The 13,826-nt window shown below is 41.7% G+C and overlaps 1 protein-coding gene and 1 long non-coding RNA gene across 2 annotated transcripts in view; one reads left to right on the forward strand and one right to left on the reverse strand.

Moving 5' to 3' along the window:
• Positions 1-13,826, forward strand: part of SYNE1 (spectrin repeat containing nuclear envelope protein 1) — a 274,657-nt gene that overhangs the window by 111,063 nt on the left and 149,768 nt on the right. The window contains 11 exon segments of the mRNA XM_081905258.1: positions 420-521; positions 1,240-1,443; positions 3,233-3,440; positions 3,983-4,095; positions 5,032-5,237; positions 6,812-6,967; positions 7,527-7,818; positions 8,998-9,170; positions 9,829-10,138; positions 11,490-11,654; positions 12,971-13,327. Coding sequence (XP_081761384.1) covers positions 420-521; positions 1,240-1,443; positions 3,233-3,440; positions 3,983-4,095; positions 5,032-5,237; positions 6,812-6,967; positions 7,527-7,818; positions 8,998-9,170; positions 9,829-10,138; positions 11,490-11,654; positions 12,971-13,327 — 2,286 coding nt within the window.
• On the reverse strand, positions 7,830-12,964 carry LOC309366569. Its single transcript, XR_014166793.1, has 3 exons — positions 12,789-12,964; positions 11,538-11,639; positions 7,830-8,017 (listed from the first exon to the last, which is right to left on the reverse strand). It is a non-coding gene; the product is annotated as an uncharacterized lncRNA (long non-coding RNA).

The following is a 13,826-nucleotide window of genomic DNA, read 5'->3' on the forward strand; positions in this document are numbered from 1 at the left end:
CCCTCCCTCCTCTGATGTCTTTGCCTCCCCAAGGCTTGCACAACTGTTTATTGCAGCAGCCCTGGCTATAAGCTCTGCAGGCGAATGGTGCCTCTTGCAGGCACCTCTCTTTGGGGTGGGGGGTGGGGGTAAGCACAGAGACCAGAGGCCGCAGCAGAGGCTGCCTGGAGGACTCCCAAGGAGAGGAGGCTGAGGGAACACTCCACAAGGGAGGGGTTTTGAAAAAGGGTGAGAGGCTGCTAGCTCTACAGGCAAGGGATGACACAACTGGGCTCCTGAGTCCCACAGGGGAGCCACAGAAAGAATGTAGTTGGTTAAGGGAGCTGTGGACTCAAAAAGGTTGAAAACCTCTGACTTAGGGTGTTGTTGGGATGGAGATATTAAACTAAAGCCATTTTTCCTCATGTGCTCTTTTACAGTCTCAAATTATAAATAAAGAACAGAACGTGGAACAGATCAGTTCAAAAATATCTGAGCTTAAAGAATTAGTAAATGCAGAAGAAGTCCCTCCAAATCTTCAGGTAAGATATTGTAGCCCATTGCAGCTTGTTCTTTAAGGTCCTTTAGGAGCCCAAACAGACTTTCACACTCCTTCAGTCTCAGGCTTCTATGAAGTTTGATTTGATTTAATAGCTCTAATCTTTGTTAAATGTTCCTGTTACAAGACTATATACATAGATGAGAGGGAGTCTATATTTGGCTCTTGGTGTTTAAAAATCCATCATGTAACTTAGTGACTGGTCCTGATTCTATCATAGAAGAAAGATCAGATGGCCTTATTGTGAAATTCCTGTTGCTAGGCTGAAGATTGTATGAAAGAACAGCCACAATAAGATTATTCCTTTTAATAATGAAGGCAGGTGGTCAAGGGCCAGCTTGAAAGCAAAATGGGACCACCTTTATAAGACTAAAATGCTAAAGTTAGGTACAGGCAGCTGGAGAGAAGGTATCAGCTCTGCCCCCCCTCCCCATTGAACACCTCTGTAAGCTTCTGTTTAAGGCTAGCTGGAGCCCTGATCAAGAGGACTCCTCTTAGGGTGAAAGGCTATACTGCAACATTATTATTTTTGTAGCTGCCACTTGTGGGATTTAATGTTTATATTGTTGATTCATTAAAGGACCTTATGTTTTCTTATTTAACAAATGGTACCACAGAAGTGGGATAATAATTATTTTCAGTTGTTTTATGATTATGACAGGGAGAATTTGCATTAATGAATCTGCTTGTTTTTGTTTTAGTTTTTAGAAGCAGATTTAAGGAAAAAACTGGTGCACGCTAAAGAAATGTCTGAGATAGCAAAAGAAACACTAAAAGATTTCAGTTCTCAGAAGATGCAGTTGCATAACTTTGTTAATCAGATGGAAAAGTGGCTCACCAAAATGGAAGAATCACTCCTAAGCTGTGCTCATAGCCAGGATCTGTCAGGTCTAAGCACAGTCAAGGTGAGTATTACAAAAACAATAAAGTATTTAGAGCTTTATGGTTCATCAGAATTCCATATCCATTCTTACGTCACTGTAGAAGGGCATTAGTGAGGCTTTGGCATCACCTTGTGGTAGAAGGCAGATTTTTACCTTTACCTTTTACAGAAGGCAGAAAATCGAACTTGTGGGAAGTAGAGAGCTCCCCAGAACCAGTTTGCTTTCTTGCCTTTCATAAATATGTTCATATCCCCCCAGCCCCCCCCCCCAGCTTCCATCTCCTTTAGCCATTCGTTGTGTTTTTGCTTCTCTTCACCAACTAGGACAGCATGCAAGGCGAGGGAAGCATATTGAAGTTGAAGTTAGTGAAGTTAGCAGTTGGCCAGCATCGGCCTCACCACTCTAACAACCAAGTTCATGATGTTGACTTGTGAGGTGGGGCAGAGGTGCCCCCCCAACCAGCAGGAGAGAGAGGACAGTGTATCAGATTTGATGGCTCCTGGCTCTGCTCGGCTCTGGCCACCTCCTGATCCCTCTTAGCAGTGTTTTGTTTACATTCCAGTAGTGACCAGAGTCTCAGCATGCCTGTGCCAGCCCTCCCCCATCCCCATAACCCTCCTTGTCACTACATAGGCATCCTGCCATTGGTTACACTCTGCACCTGCTCACCACAGATGAGGTGGCAGTGGTGGGAGGCGGCACATCAGGGTTCCAAGGAGCATGTTGCAGCAGCTGCCCACCACCACCACCTTCACAGCCACTGCCAGCATGCTCCTTGGAGGCCGGATCTTCCACCTGTCTAGGTTCTGCTGCTTGAGGCAGCTGCCTTACCTTGTCTCATGTGTGGGCCGGCCCTGGTTTCATGGCACCTTTAGCTCAGAGACACACAAAAGACTTCATCCCAGATATCTCACTGTTTAACGCCAATTACAGGAAATGGATGAGATTTTAAACTAACTTAATATAGTGCATTTATCATGTTTTGGTTTAGGACTATCAGGAAAACCAGTGCTTTTTTGGGGAGGTATGCAGTGGTACGCATACCCCTAAACATTTTGTGAATCTTTGTACTTTTGTCCATTTACTGTATTTATTTTCCCCGATTTGAAGTACAGTATAAAATGGTGATTTTCTTGAGTCAAAATGAGAGTACCCCTAAACATTTTTTTAAAGAAAAAAAGCACTGAAGAAAACAAGCAAGCTGTTCCTTCCCCCTGCCCCCTCACTTTCCCCCTAGAAATCAGCCATCTATTTCCAAGTCAAAATGTGAAAAGTTATCACTATACAGTAGTTATCATATGGTCCAGAGTGGAGAAATTTCCTGCTTTGTTAGGCATGGTAGAAACTTCTAGCAAAGATATTGGAAGCTATATAATGGCAAGGAACCAAAGGTATTTCCAGGGTCTAAGGCTTAGATTCTATGTCTAGAAAAAATGTAAATAGGGCTGCACATACATTTCAAGAAACTTCAGTTCAACTGATACATGAGGAAGTGTCCCAAAATTAGGGACAATGGTGTATAGTTTCAATGTACTTCATACAGAGGTAAAACAGTTAGTAGAATAATTAAAAATTGATTTCTTTTCTATTTTGATGGCTGATATTTCCCTCTCTAAGGTTGCAGGTTCAACCCCTTTAAGAGACTGCTGCATATTCTTGCATTGCAGGGGGGTGGACTAGATGACCCTCAGGGGTCCCTTCCAATTCCAAGTAGGGAATAGATATAAATAAGTAAGATGGTATGTATGCGTTCATGATAGATTTAAGTAAACATAATGTTCTCTATTTGATGTTACAAATTTTCTCCCAGAAAATACAAAAGGACCTGCAGCAGCAGCAGAGCAACTTTGATTCCACTCAGGAAACACTTAACAGCCTGTGTCGCAAATATCCATCTGTGGAGCTGGAGACTCTTGGGGGCACTGTCACATCATTGATAAAGAAGTATGAGGCTGTGAACCAGTTATGTTTGAAAACACAGACTTCCATGCAAGAGTCCCTGGAAAAACACTTCTTCCGTGAGTCGTCATGGTTGTTAATATGTGAGCCACAGGAATGTATGAAATTGCTTGAGATGAATCATGCCAGCTTTGGTTGGTGAAACGTTTCCATTAACATCACTAACTCATTTTTATGCATAGCCTTTCCTAAAACTCAAGTTGCCAAAAACTTGTTTTACTTACCTTTCCAAGTAGCTGGGTTTTTGCATAAACTGTCTTAATATACTCACTATTCAAAACAGAGAGTCCTAGTCAGTATTCACCAAAATAACTCAGCTGTTATTTCTGTTTTCTAATTCTATTAAACTGCCACTGCTGTTTTGCAGGCTTCCTTGTTTTTGCTAACACCAAAGTGGTCTGTCATAGAGAAGAATATTCAGTGTTCCATTACTGAACTGAAATCTATGCCATTGTTCTAGTGGCGGTGATTACAGTATACAAGTCAGTAGTGGAAAATAATAATTAAAACAGAGTATTCTTGATGAATTCTGAGCACAGAATATCAGCATCTTTGTATAATATAATAATGTTTTATATCTATCCCTTCTTGTTTTTTTCAGAATCTATGTGTGGATTTCAAAGCTGGTATTCTAACCTGAAGACTGCTGTAAAAGACTTAAGTATTACATCTGGAGATAGTAAAGCCATTGAAGCAAAACTCCATGAACTGCAGGTACCGTTACCATGGATGACCAAACAACACATTGTTTGGTTTTCAAGTCTACTGGGTCATGCAGGTGTACCCTTTAAGCACTCACAAAGCCTTGTGAGTTTTGTGAGCGCTCAACATGCATGCTCATCCCCATTACCACCGGCAAAAACTCTGATAAAAATACCTTGGTGAAGGCGCAAAGATAACCGGTACAGAAGAACTCACTGAAGACAGGATACTGCTAGCATGTTAATGGTCACAAATAGCTTCTTTCCCAAAAACATTGTAGGCAGGGTGACATGTTGTATGTATCTATGGCATGAAATAATACGCATACCACCAATTGCAGCTATGGAGAAGCCCATGGGAAATGCTCACTGAATGTACCAACATTAATCTGACTTTAAATTTTACCCAGTCTTAACTGATGATGCTACCAGGCCCTTTGTGTTTCCAGTGATTTCTTCTGGATTACTGTGGATATTAGAGAGCTCCTTGCAACCTGCTCCCACCAAAACCCATCCCCACCACCCTCCCTCCCTCCCTTTACTTGCCAAGGATGATAAAGATGGTTCCTCAAAACAGCATTTACCATGGTTGTCTGCATACCTGGATCCTACTATGCAAGTGTAAGGTGGATTGCCGAATGTTGGTTCATACCAAACTTTCTCTTTCCATACAAAACTTGCAGATTAGAATTTTTTTGCTAGTTGGTCTTCTATACACAAGAACTTTGTATTTGTTTTCTAAACAAGGAGTAACATTCAAAGCTTCTGTCTACCATCTGAAGTGGTACATTCAAAGGAAGTCTGTGCCAACTAATCTTTATGTATAGATAGTCTTGGCTTTCTAAACAATTGCTCTTAACATTCATGCTTTAACCGATCTTCATTTCCATTTTCTTTTTCCTTCCTCTACCCACTTTCCCAAGTAAAATTCTGTGTTTGTTCCACTCAGAAAGTGTTGGATTCCGTTGAGGAAGGAAGGAGCAAGCTGGGGGCAGCTTCCCAGGAAGGAGAACACCTGTGTGCTTTCCTACCTAAATCATCTGTGAATAGCATCCAGGAACAGATAAATAAAGCTCATCAGGACTTTGAGGGATTCTTTAAACAGTGCTTGAAAGATAAACAAGCTCTGGAAGAATGCATTGCGGAGCTGGGAAGGTAGGTTGTTTTATTCATTTGTGCATGTGATGCAGTGTATAAAATATCCATATAAATCTGCCTTGTGGTCTTGGTCTACCTATTCTGACCAACAGTGACTCTCCCAGCCATGCAGCCCCAGAGCTTTTTAACTGGATTGGGCCTGGCAACTTATGCACACAAAGCACGTGCTTGACCACTGGACTTTGGCCTCTCCTAAAAGTGGATTTGCTTGACAAAAAGAAAACAGTGGCATATAGCTTAACATTGTGAAATTGTTGGTAACCATGTCAAAACATTTCCTTTACAGGGAGGAATGTTTGTGGTCTCAGTCCTCTAGCTTACATAACATTAGCAACAAGTCCAGTTTTGAATACTTTTATTCATGTGCTCATAGCAAACAGTCATTCTTTCTAGTTTGTACAGTTAAAATGGAGATATGGGTAGGATTGCTGACCATTGGACACTTCAAATCTCCAGTTGAAGCAGGATAAAAGGGGCTGTGGATTTGCCTACTCCTTCGTTATTTGCCTGACTCCCTTCATCTTTGGTGGAGAGCACGTCTCCAGGATGTCACACAGGCCAGCAGATTATGGGGCCAAAAAACAGCACAACTGGGGAGAGAATGGACCAAACAATCTATGTCTGCATTTTCTCCTGCTTCAACTAGATGTGTAAATGGAGATGCCTAGTATCTGTGGAAAGAGGTTACAACCCTAAAGGAGGAATTCAGCATCGTGCTAAGTTGATCATTTCATCAGGGCAAGCATTTTGGTTCACCAGACAGAATGATCCCCCCTTTTCTTGCCCCTGTGTGCTGTCCCAAGAGTTCTCCTTGACCCCAGAGCCAGCTTTATGGGCACTAAGGGAGCAGGGAGAAGCCCTGTTGTGCAAAAGGAAACCTTCTGTTGATGGGACTCATTAGGTGAATCCTGTCCTCAATATGTGTGTGTGTGAGAGAGAGAGAGTGAAAGGGGAGGGAAAATAGAACAACCAAAATAGGCTTATTTGACATTTATATTTCCTGTATAACCATATTTGGGCATGCACCCCTCATACAATTACATTTGTGTAAGGTGGAGAGTGGGACAATTTTCACTAGCTCTACCCCTGCTGGCCTATTGTTTCCTCATCAGCCCTAACTCCACCCTCCCCATCCACACGTTGCAAGGGGTGGTCTCTGAAAGTGGGAACCTGCTCTAGGCTTTAATGTATGTATGCTCCACATGCATACAGCATATATTGTAGTCACATGAGGGGTGAATGTATGAGCCAGGCTGTGGAGAAACAATCCTTCCATTGCCTTCAGTTCCACATAGACTGTGATAAAAAATTAAGCTGTGCCACTTTTACATTTTTGAAAGCTCCATTCTCTCTGTAATTCCCACGGTTTTGCTTGACATATTTAGATCCTTGTTGAGTATTTTTAGGTTACTCGTCACTGAACAAAAATAGTTTGTGTGCAGCTCTCATGCACTAGGCATTAAAGTAAAACTGGTATCTAGGCAAATTTCTTTCTCAGTTTGTGTAATAGCAGGTGAATTCTCTCTTTATCTAGCAACAGTTGCATACTTCTGCTTTTGTTTTGTTCACAGCTTTGAGGATCTGTGCAAGAGCTGGAGTTTGTGGCTCCATGAAATGGAGGAAAGGATAAGCACAGAAGCTTTGGGTGAGAGCAAACAGAATATTTCTGATAAGAAAAATGAGGTGCAGAAAGTGGAAGCATTCCTAGAAGAGCTGCTGGTGGCCAGGTACAAAACAAACTTTACCTAAATAGCCTATCTTCTTGCCTGCTCTATTAAATAATAATGCCTACACGATCCTAAATAGGTTGCTTAATGTGTATTTTTACCAGCACAGTGACAAATAAAAAATGTGCTGAAATCAAGAAACAAGTGAGATATGCATATGGGTCTAGTGCTGAACTTTTTTATTCAAGATAGCTTAGTAGTTAAGGGAAGTTTGCATATACTGCAATATGCAATCGGTTCAGGGAACCGTTTCTCATATCCACCATACAGGTTTTATTCCGTTGCCATAAGTGAGTCGTGGCACATAAATACATCAACAATCTAGCAAGTCTCAGTCCCCTTAACAACCAAATTCTTATTAAGGACTAAGGATTCAGTGTGGAATGTGACTATGGAGCCCACTATTATATTATGATTACAGTTTTGTTCATGTACCCTTATGTGAATCTTTTACCATTCATATTGGAACTATATTGCAATAATGAACATTGTCCATAGTTTTTCATATCACACATAGATATGTGTAACTCCATAAGCTTTCTTCTCCGTTTTTGTTTAGAGAATCCTTTGATAAACTGACCCAGAAGTCACAGGTTTTAAATGAGAAAGGATATAGTACTGGGAAGGAAGTCCGTCTGGCTTCTCAGCATTTCTCTGCTTACCATAACCTAATCAGAGTAGTGAAGGAAAAGCTGAAGACCTCTCAGGTGGCTCTCCAGGAACACCAAGCATTAGAAGAAGCTCTGCAGGGTATGTGGACCTGGGTGAAAGATGTGCAAGAAAAACTGGCCTCTGCAGAGGGCACCATTGGGAGCAAAGTCGTGTTGGAGAAACGCCTCATGCAAATACAGGTGAAGTAACAAAATCGTGGAACTGTTTGTATCAGAACTGCTTGCTGGGTGCCCTCCAGAAGTTTTTGTGACAATTACCAGCACTTGTGTTGGTGGGGGCTGATGGGAGTTGTTGTCCAAAGCATGTGAGGCACCCAGGTGGCAAACGTTTCAAATGCTTATTCTTATATGCTTCCTAAATCCAGATAAAACTCAATCTCTAGTTAACAGAGATCAAAGACAAAAATGGGTTGCTGAAAATACAGGATTGTCCTTATTTCCTTGCTTGTAACCTTATGTGTCACTTTTGAAAAGAATAATATTCAGCTGTTAAACCAAAACACAAGTGACCATGAAGTGAACACTAAAATTAAAAACTAAAATAACAGCCACCATTTTTTTTAAAAAAGGATCCACCATGAGTAATAACAGGCAACCAAAGCATCATTGGGACACGGGTGGCACTGTGGGGTAAACCACAGTGCCTAGGACTTGCCGATCAGAAGGTCGGCAGTTTGAATCTTTGGGACGGGGTGAGCTCCCACTGCTCGGTCCCTGCTCCTGTCAACCTAGCAGTTTGAAAGCACGTCAAAGTGCAAGCAGATAAATAGGTACCGCTCTGGCGGGAAGGTAAGCGGTGTTTCCGTGCGCTTTTCTGGTTCGCCAGAAGCGGGTTAGTCATGCTGGCCACTTGACCCGGAAGCTGTACGCCGACTCCCTCGGCCAATAAAGCAGGATGAGCGCTGCAACCCCACAGTCGGCCACGACTGGACCTAATGGTCAGGGGTCCCTTTACCTTTTAAAGCATCATTATCATCACCATCCCTCAAGCAGGCCAAATGGTAATCAGAATTACTCCTCCACTCTAAGAGACAAAATTCCCCTTGCTTTCAAAACCTGAACCTATCCATTCGTTTCTGTGGCTTACTGGCCAAGGGTACCCAATATATTATTTCATTTTTAGTGCTAGTTGTGACAACACTTTAAAAGCTGGATCAGGCTGAACTATTATTGTAATTCTATAATAATCCTGAAAGGGCTTGCTAAGAGGAATCTAGAATTCAGTATTGTCCATAGAAAAACCTACACAGATAATCCTTTCTAATGTCACATATGATACAGTCTTTGTTTCAAAACTTGATGGGTGGCATTCTTCTTGTGGGTAAACTATTGAAGCTTTACTGTCCTTTTGCTTCCTAGGAGATCCTTTTAATGAAAGGTGAGGGAGAGGTCAAGTTAAATATGGCCATTGGCAAAGGTGAACAAGCCCTTAAAAGTAGCAATGAGGAAGGGCAGAAAGCGATACAGACCCAACTGAAAACATTAAAAGATCTCTGGAGCAGCATTATCAATACCTCACTGAGTTGTCAAAGGTAAGTTATTTCGCTTTCTACATATACTTGTGGTCATTGTTTGGTAATTTTCTTCATTGAGAGTTCATCTTACTTGGTGATTGATTAATTAATTCGCTTAGGACTGGTTTGCATTGATTTGGATTCTAAGATAAGTGAAAGGAAGGAAGTTCATGAAAGAAAAATTTCTGGTCCCCTCCTTGATCGTGCATCTGCCTGCACCCTGACAAAGTATCTCTGGAAGGTCAATGAGGCACTCCAGAACATTGAGGAATGGGAGCCTGGCAGGTTGCTATGGGAGAGAAGGGCCAGCCAAAACCAGCTAGCCAGTTCTGAGCAGAGTGCCTTAGGGGCATGGCTGTGATGGCTACTGGCCCGTCTTCTGTGTAAAACATGTCCTTTTCAAGAATAAGGAGGGGGTGGTATGAGAAGGAAACAAACAACTGTTCATGAAAAAGGTTAAGTAAGAGACATGTAACCTTCTCCGCCCCCAAATCATTTCGATTATTTCCCCCTCACTCCTCAATAATAACAACATTTTCTTTCCCACTTGCCACCTGTGATTTGGGGTAGGGTGGGGGCTGAATTGGCAGGAAGTGTTTTACAGCAGCCCTAAATCTAGTTCATTCTCTTAAATGGTGTAAGATTTTAAATGCACTGTGTATTTCTTTACTGCAAGCTTGCTCGAGTCTGTGATTCATCAGTGGGATGAATATCTGGAGAGGAAAAGTCAGCTAGACCAGTGGCTGGAGTCAGTAGACCACAAAGTGGAGCAGCCTTTGGAGCCTCAGAATGGCTTGAAAGAGAAATTCTCCCTGCTGGACCATTTCCAGACTATTGTTGCAGAAGTGGAAAACCATTCTAAAGACTTGCACCAGCTCATGGGTAAAGCCAGAGAACTGTATGAGAAAACAGAGGATGATTCTTTCAGAGAAGCTGCTCAAGAGGAACTGAAAATCCAGTTCAGCGACATTGCAACAGTAGTCAAGGTAAATATGATGTATGCTATCCCACATAGATGGAAGTATATTAATCCAAGATGCTGTGCTTAAATGCTTTAAACTTCTTTGGAGTAGCTGAGCAGCATCAGCAGTGGACACCATGTTGCAGCTGGGCCACTCATCTAACTTCCATCCAACTGAGTCACTGTAACACACCGAGAAGGAAAGCGAGAGGGACAGGCATCGTTTGCACTATGCTGACCATGAGATGCTTAAAAACTGTCAGAGAACTCAGGAGGAACTAAGATTTGAGTCTGGATCATTCCAATACAATTGGTTCTATTTATCATGAAAGGACAGGCAAATATTGACAGAATAGGCAAATACTGACAGAAAGTTATTGGAAATATAGTAAAGAATAAATATTTTGTAACTGGTAAAACGTAGAGTCTATGCAATACAATACTCAAGAAAGCAAACAAAAAATTAAGTAGATGTTTATCTTGTCTGCTCTGTGGCTTCAAGCAAGAGTTCAGTGCAGTGAGTGCAGGAGGAACTATGGTTCATTATCTGACATTGCTTATTGGATAAGCAAATCCTGAAAGAATCAAACAGTTCTGCTGTCTTGGGATGCAAGGGAACGATTCAGTCATAAGATATGTGTGACTCATCATGTATATTCCTTTGGAGTAAAACATATTGCTGCAGTTATAAGAATATTTCATCATGTGTGTAGCTAGAGCAAAGAGGCCCTGTATTGGGGTAGCCAGTGTGGTGCCTTCAAAAATTCAGTGGACTACAACTCCCATCATCTCTATTAGCCATATTGACTGGGGCTGCTGAGAATTAGAGTACAACAACATCTTGAAGGCTAGTCATACTCTACCACTATAGAGAACCATATTATTGAAACAATATACATTGCCAGCATTCACATAATTTATACTCACAGTGATCTGATTCAGTTAGAACTAAACTGTGGTTTATTGTTATATACACAAGTCCATGCTTGTGTGTCCTCCTCTCTTCTTCTGGCACAACTGCAAGGGGAAGATTGGAAGCTTTCACATTCATTTTCAGTCAAGCATGGTTTAGTAGTATGCCCACACCCAGCACTGTGGTTAATTCTGATAGGTAATTAAGAAAACAAATAGGATCATAAACCATGGTTTGAAGATGACTTGTTTGCCTACATCAGACCAGTAGATCGGCAGGGCAGGGGCACTTACCTGACTTCACAGCATCACTGAGGCTTTCCAGGAGGTAGAGGGATGAGATGTTGGGGAGGTCTGTTTTCTTGGGTAGAAACTAGGCAAAAATAGGTCCTCTGGCAAAACTAACTCGTTGCATTGTTATTCTGTAAACACCGCATTGAACACAACCTCCTTTTCACTTATAGGAAAAAATGAAGAAAGTGGAAGATATTGTTAAGGACCATCTACTATACCTCGATGCAGTTCATGAATTCACCGACTGGCTTAATTCCGCAAAAGAAGAGCTTCACCGCTGGTCAGATGCGTCAGGGGATTCATCAGCCATACAGAAAAAACTGGCCAAAATTAATGTGAGAAACTACTGCAGTAGCTTATTAACCTATTAACTTTAGCAAATATCAGTCAAGACATGGTAAAATAAGCATTAAGAAAAGAAAACACTATTATATATTACAAATTCAGCTGAGAGCTTAGCTGCTACTTCAAATTATGTTAAGAGCTCTACTGCTGAACTGCAGCTATTTAAAATTAATCAAAATTATACACAGCATAAGTAGTTGAAGGCTTTTCTATATATATATCCAGTTTTTTTAAACAGGTAACATTTTAAACAAACTTGGCTTCTCATTGTGTAAGCTGTGTTTTATTTATTGAGCTGCTACCTGACTGTATTTCTGTATGCTAAAACATTAACGTTTTATGCTGTGTTTTATTTTTGTTGGTCTTTTAAACTGTCACTTTGTATTTGTAATAATGTATTTTATTCTTTGCCCAGTAAGTCAGTCAGGGATTTTATGCTGATGACTGGCTATATAAGATTAGTTAATACAATCATACCTCGGCTCCCAAACACCTTTGGAGTCAAACGTTCCCGCTCCCGAACAATCGAAAACCAGAAGTGAGTGTTCCGGTTTTTGAACGTTCTTTTGGAAGCTGAACGTTCAACAGGGCTTCAGTGGCTTCCGATTGGCTGCAGGAGCTTCCTGCAGCCAATCAGAAGCTGCGCTTTGGAAGTTGAATGTTTCAGAAGTCGAACAGACTTCCGGAACAGATTCTGTTTGACTTCCGAGGTACGACTGTAATAACAAGAAGATGAAGAATCAGAAATCGTGAAATAATGGAACAAGTGCATATACCACATGGCAACTGGCCACTTGGTAATTTGAGGATAACACCATCCTTAAGTTATCATACCCAAAACAAAACACGGGTTGTGGGTGCTTTTTCTCCTAGAATGTTTCTATATTTCCAATTGCTGCGTCTGACCTTGCAGCTCAGTTCAAGACTGTCCAGAATATACAACAATCTGTATCATATAAAATAGACCACATGCCATGTTAATTTTAATCAATCCAAACTTCGTTTTCTAGGAAAATATGAGGACTTTAGATTCTGAAACTCTGTAACTTGGTGCTAATGTTGCAACTTTGTGCACAGCTTTTCCCTTTCTTTTTCCTGCTTTGTTATTTTAACCTTTCACTTACATTTTAGCACAGGCTCGGCACTGTTCAGAAAATATATATATTTGGTGAAACTGTTTGTGAACGTGGAGCAGTCAGTGTAGCTCTTCTGCAGAATGCTGTGTGTCGTTTTGTAGTAAGCATGCCGTTATCCAGCTGAAGTGGATCACAGCCATTTCAGTTGCCATGGCGATATTCCATTGCAGGAGCTGATAGATTCCAGACAGACTGGTGAGGGCCGCCTAAACAGAGTTCAGACGCTGGCTCCAGCGGTGAAAAAGAACACAACTGTTCAGGGGTGCAAGGACATAGAGACCGAAATGCAGGCCCTTCACTCCGACTGGAAGCAGTGGGAAGAGACTGCATTCCAAACCCGAAACAGTTTGCAGGAGCTGGACACTCAGATGGCCCGGTCAGAGCAGGAATTCACCATGCAAGCTTCTCATCTGGAAGAGGCCCTGCAGCGCTTCAGCACACTCCTCGCAACCTGGTCTGAAACGCTGACCCCTCTGGATAGTAAGCAGACAGACAAAGAGCTGGTGGAATGCTGGCACCGAGAAAAGGTAAAACCATTTTGTTTCCGTTTTAGCTCTTTCTGCTCTTTTCTTTTTCTGCTGCGAAAGCCTGGGAGGAAACCGCTTGTACAAAGAGAGTGTAATAAGCAATTGTTGCTAAACTGGAAACTTTGGAATGCACTTTTAGAACTAAATCATGTAAGTTAACTTTGAAAGCACTAAAACCAGCTACACAGCAAACTGTAGAAGGGTATTTTTGTGTGGAAACTAAGTGTAGTGATTTCATGGCTTTCTGCATACACACGTGTTGCATTTCATTACTCAGTCCTCGTGGCACTGAAACTGGGGCCTCTGAGCAGAGGCAGAAATAGGACACAGAAGCTTTGAGTACTGTTTTCTGTTTAACTCTCTCAGCCCTCACCGCAGTAATCGCCATGGGCTGTTTCAAGGGGTTTAGGTAACCAGTAGTCCTGCTGGCCTTGGGTTAAGTGTTTTTCACCAAATTTCTTGCTGGTCTTTACAACCAGCTGCCTTGATAGTTTTGTAT

Source organism: Podarcis melisellensis, assembly GCF_964234715.1.
Source record: "Podarcis melisellensis genome assembly, chromosome: 3".
NCBI classification, from domain to species: domain Eukaryota; kingdom Metazoa; phylum Chordata; class Lepidosauria; order Squamata; family Lacertidae; genus Podarcis; species Podarcis melisellensis.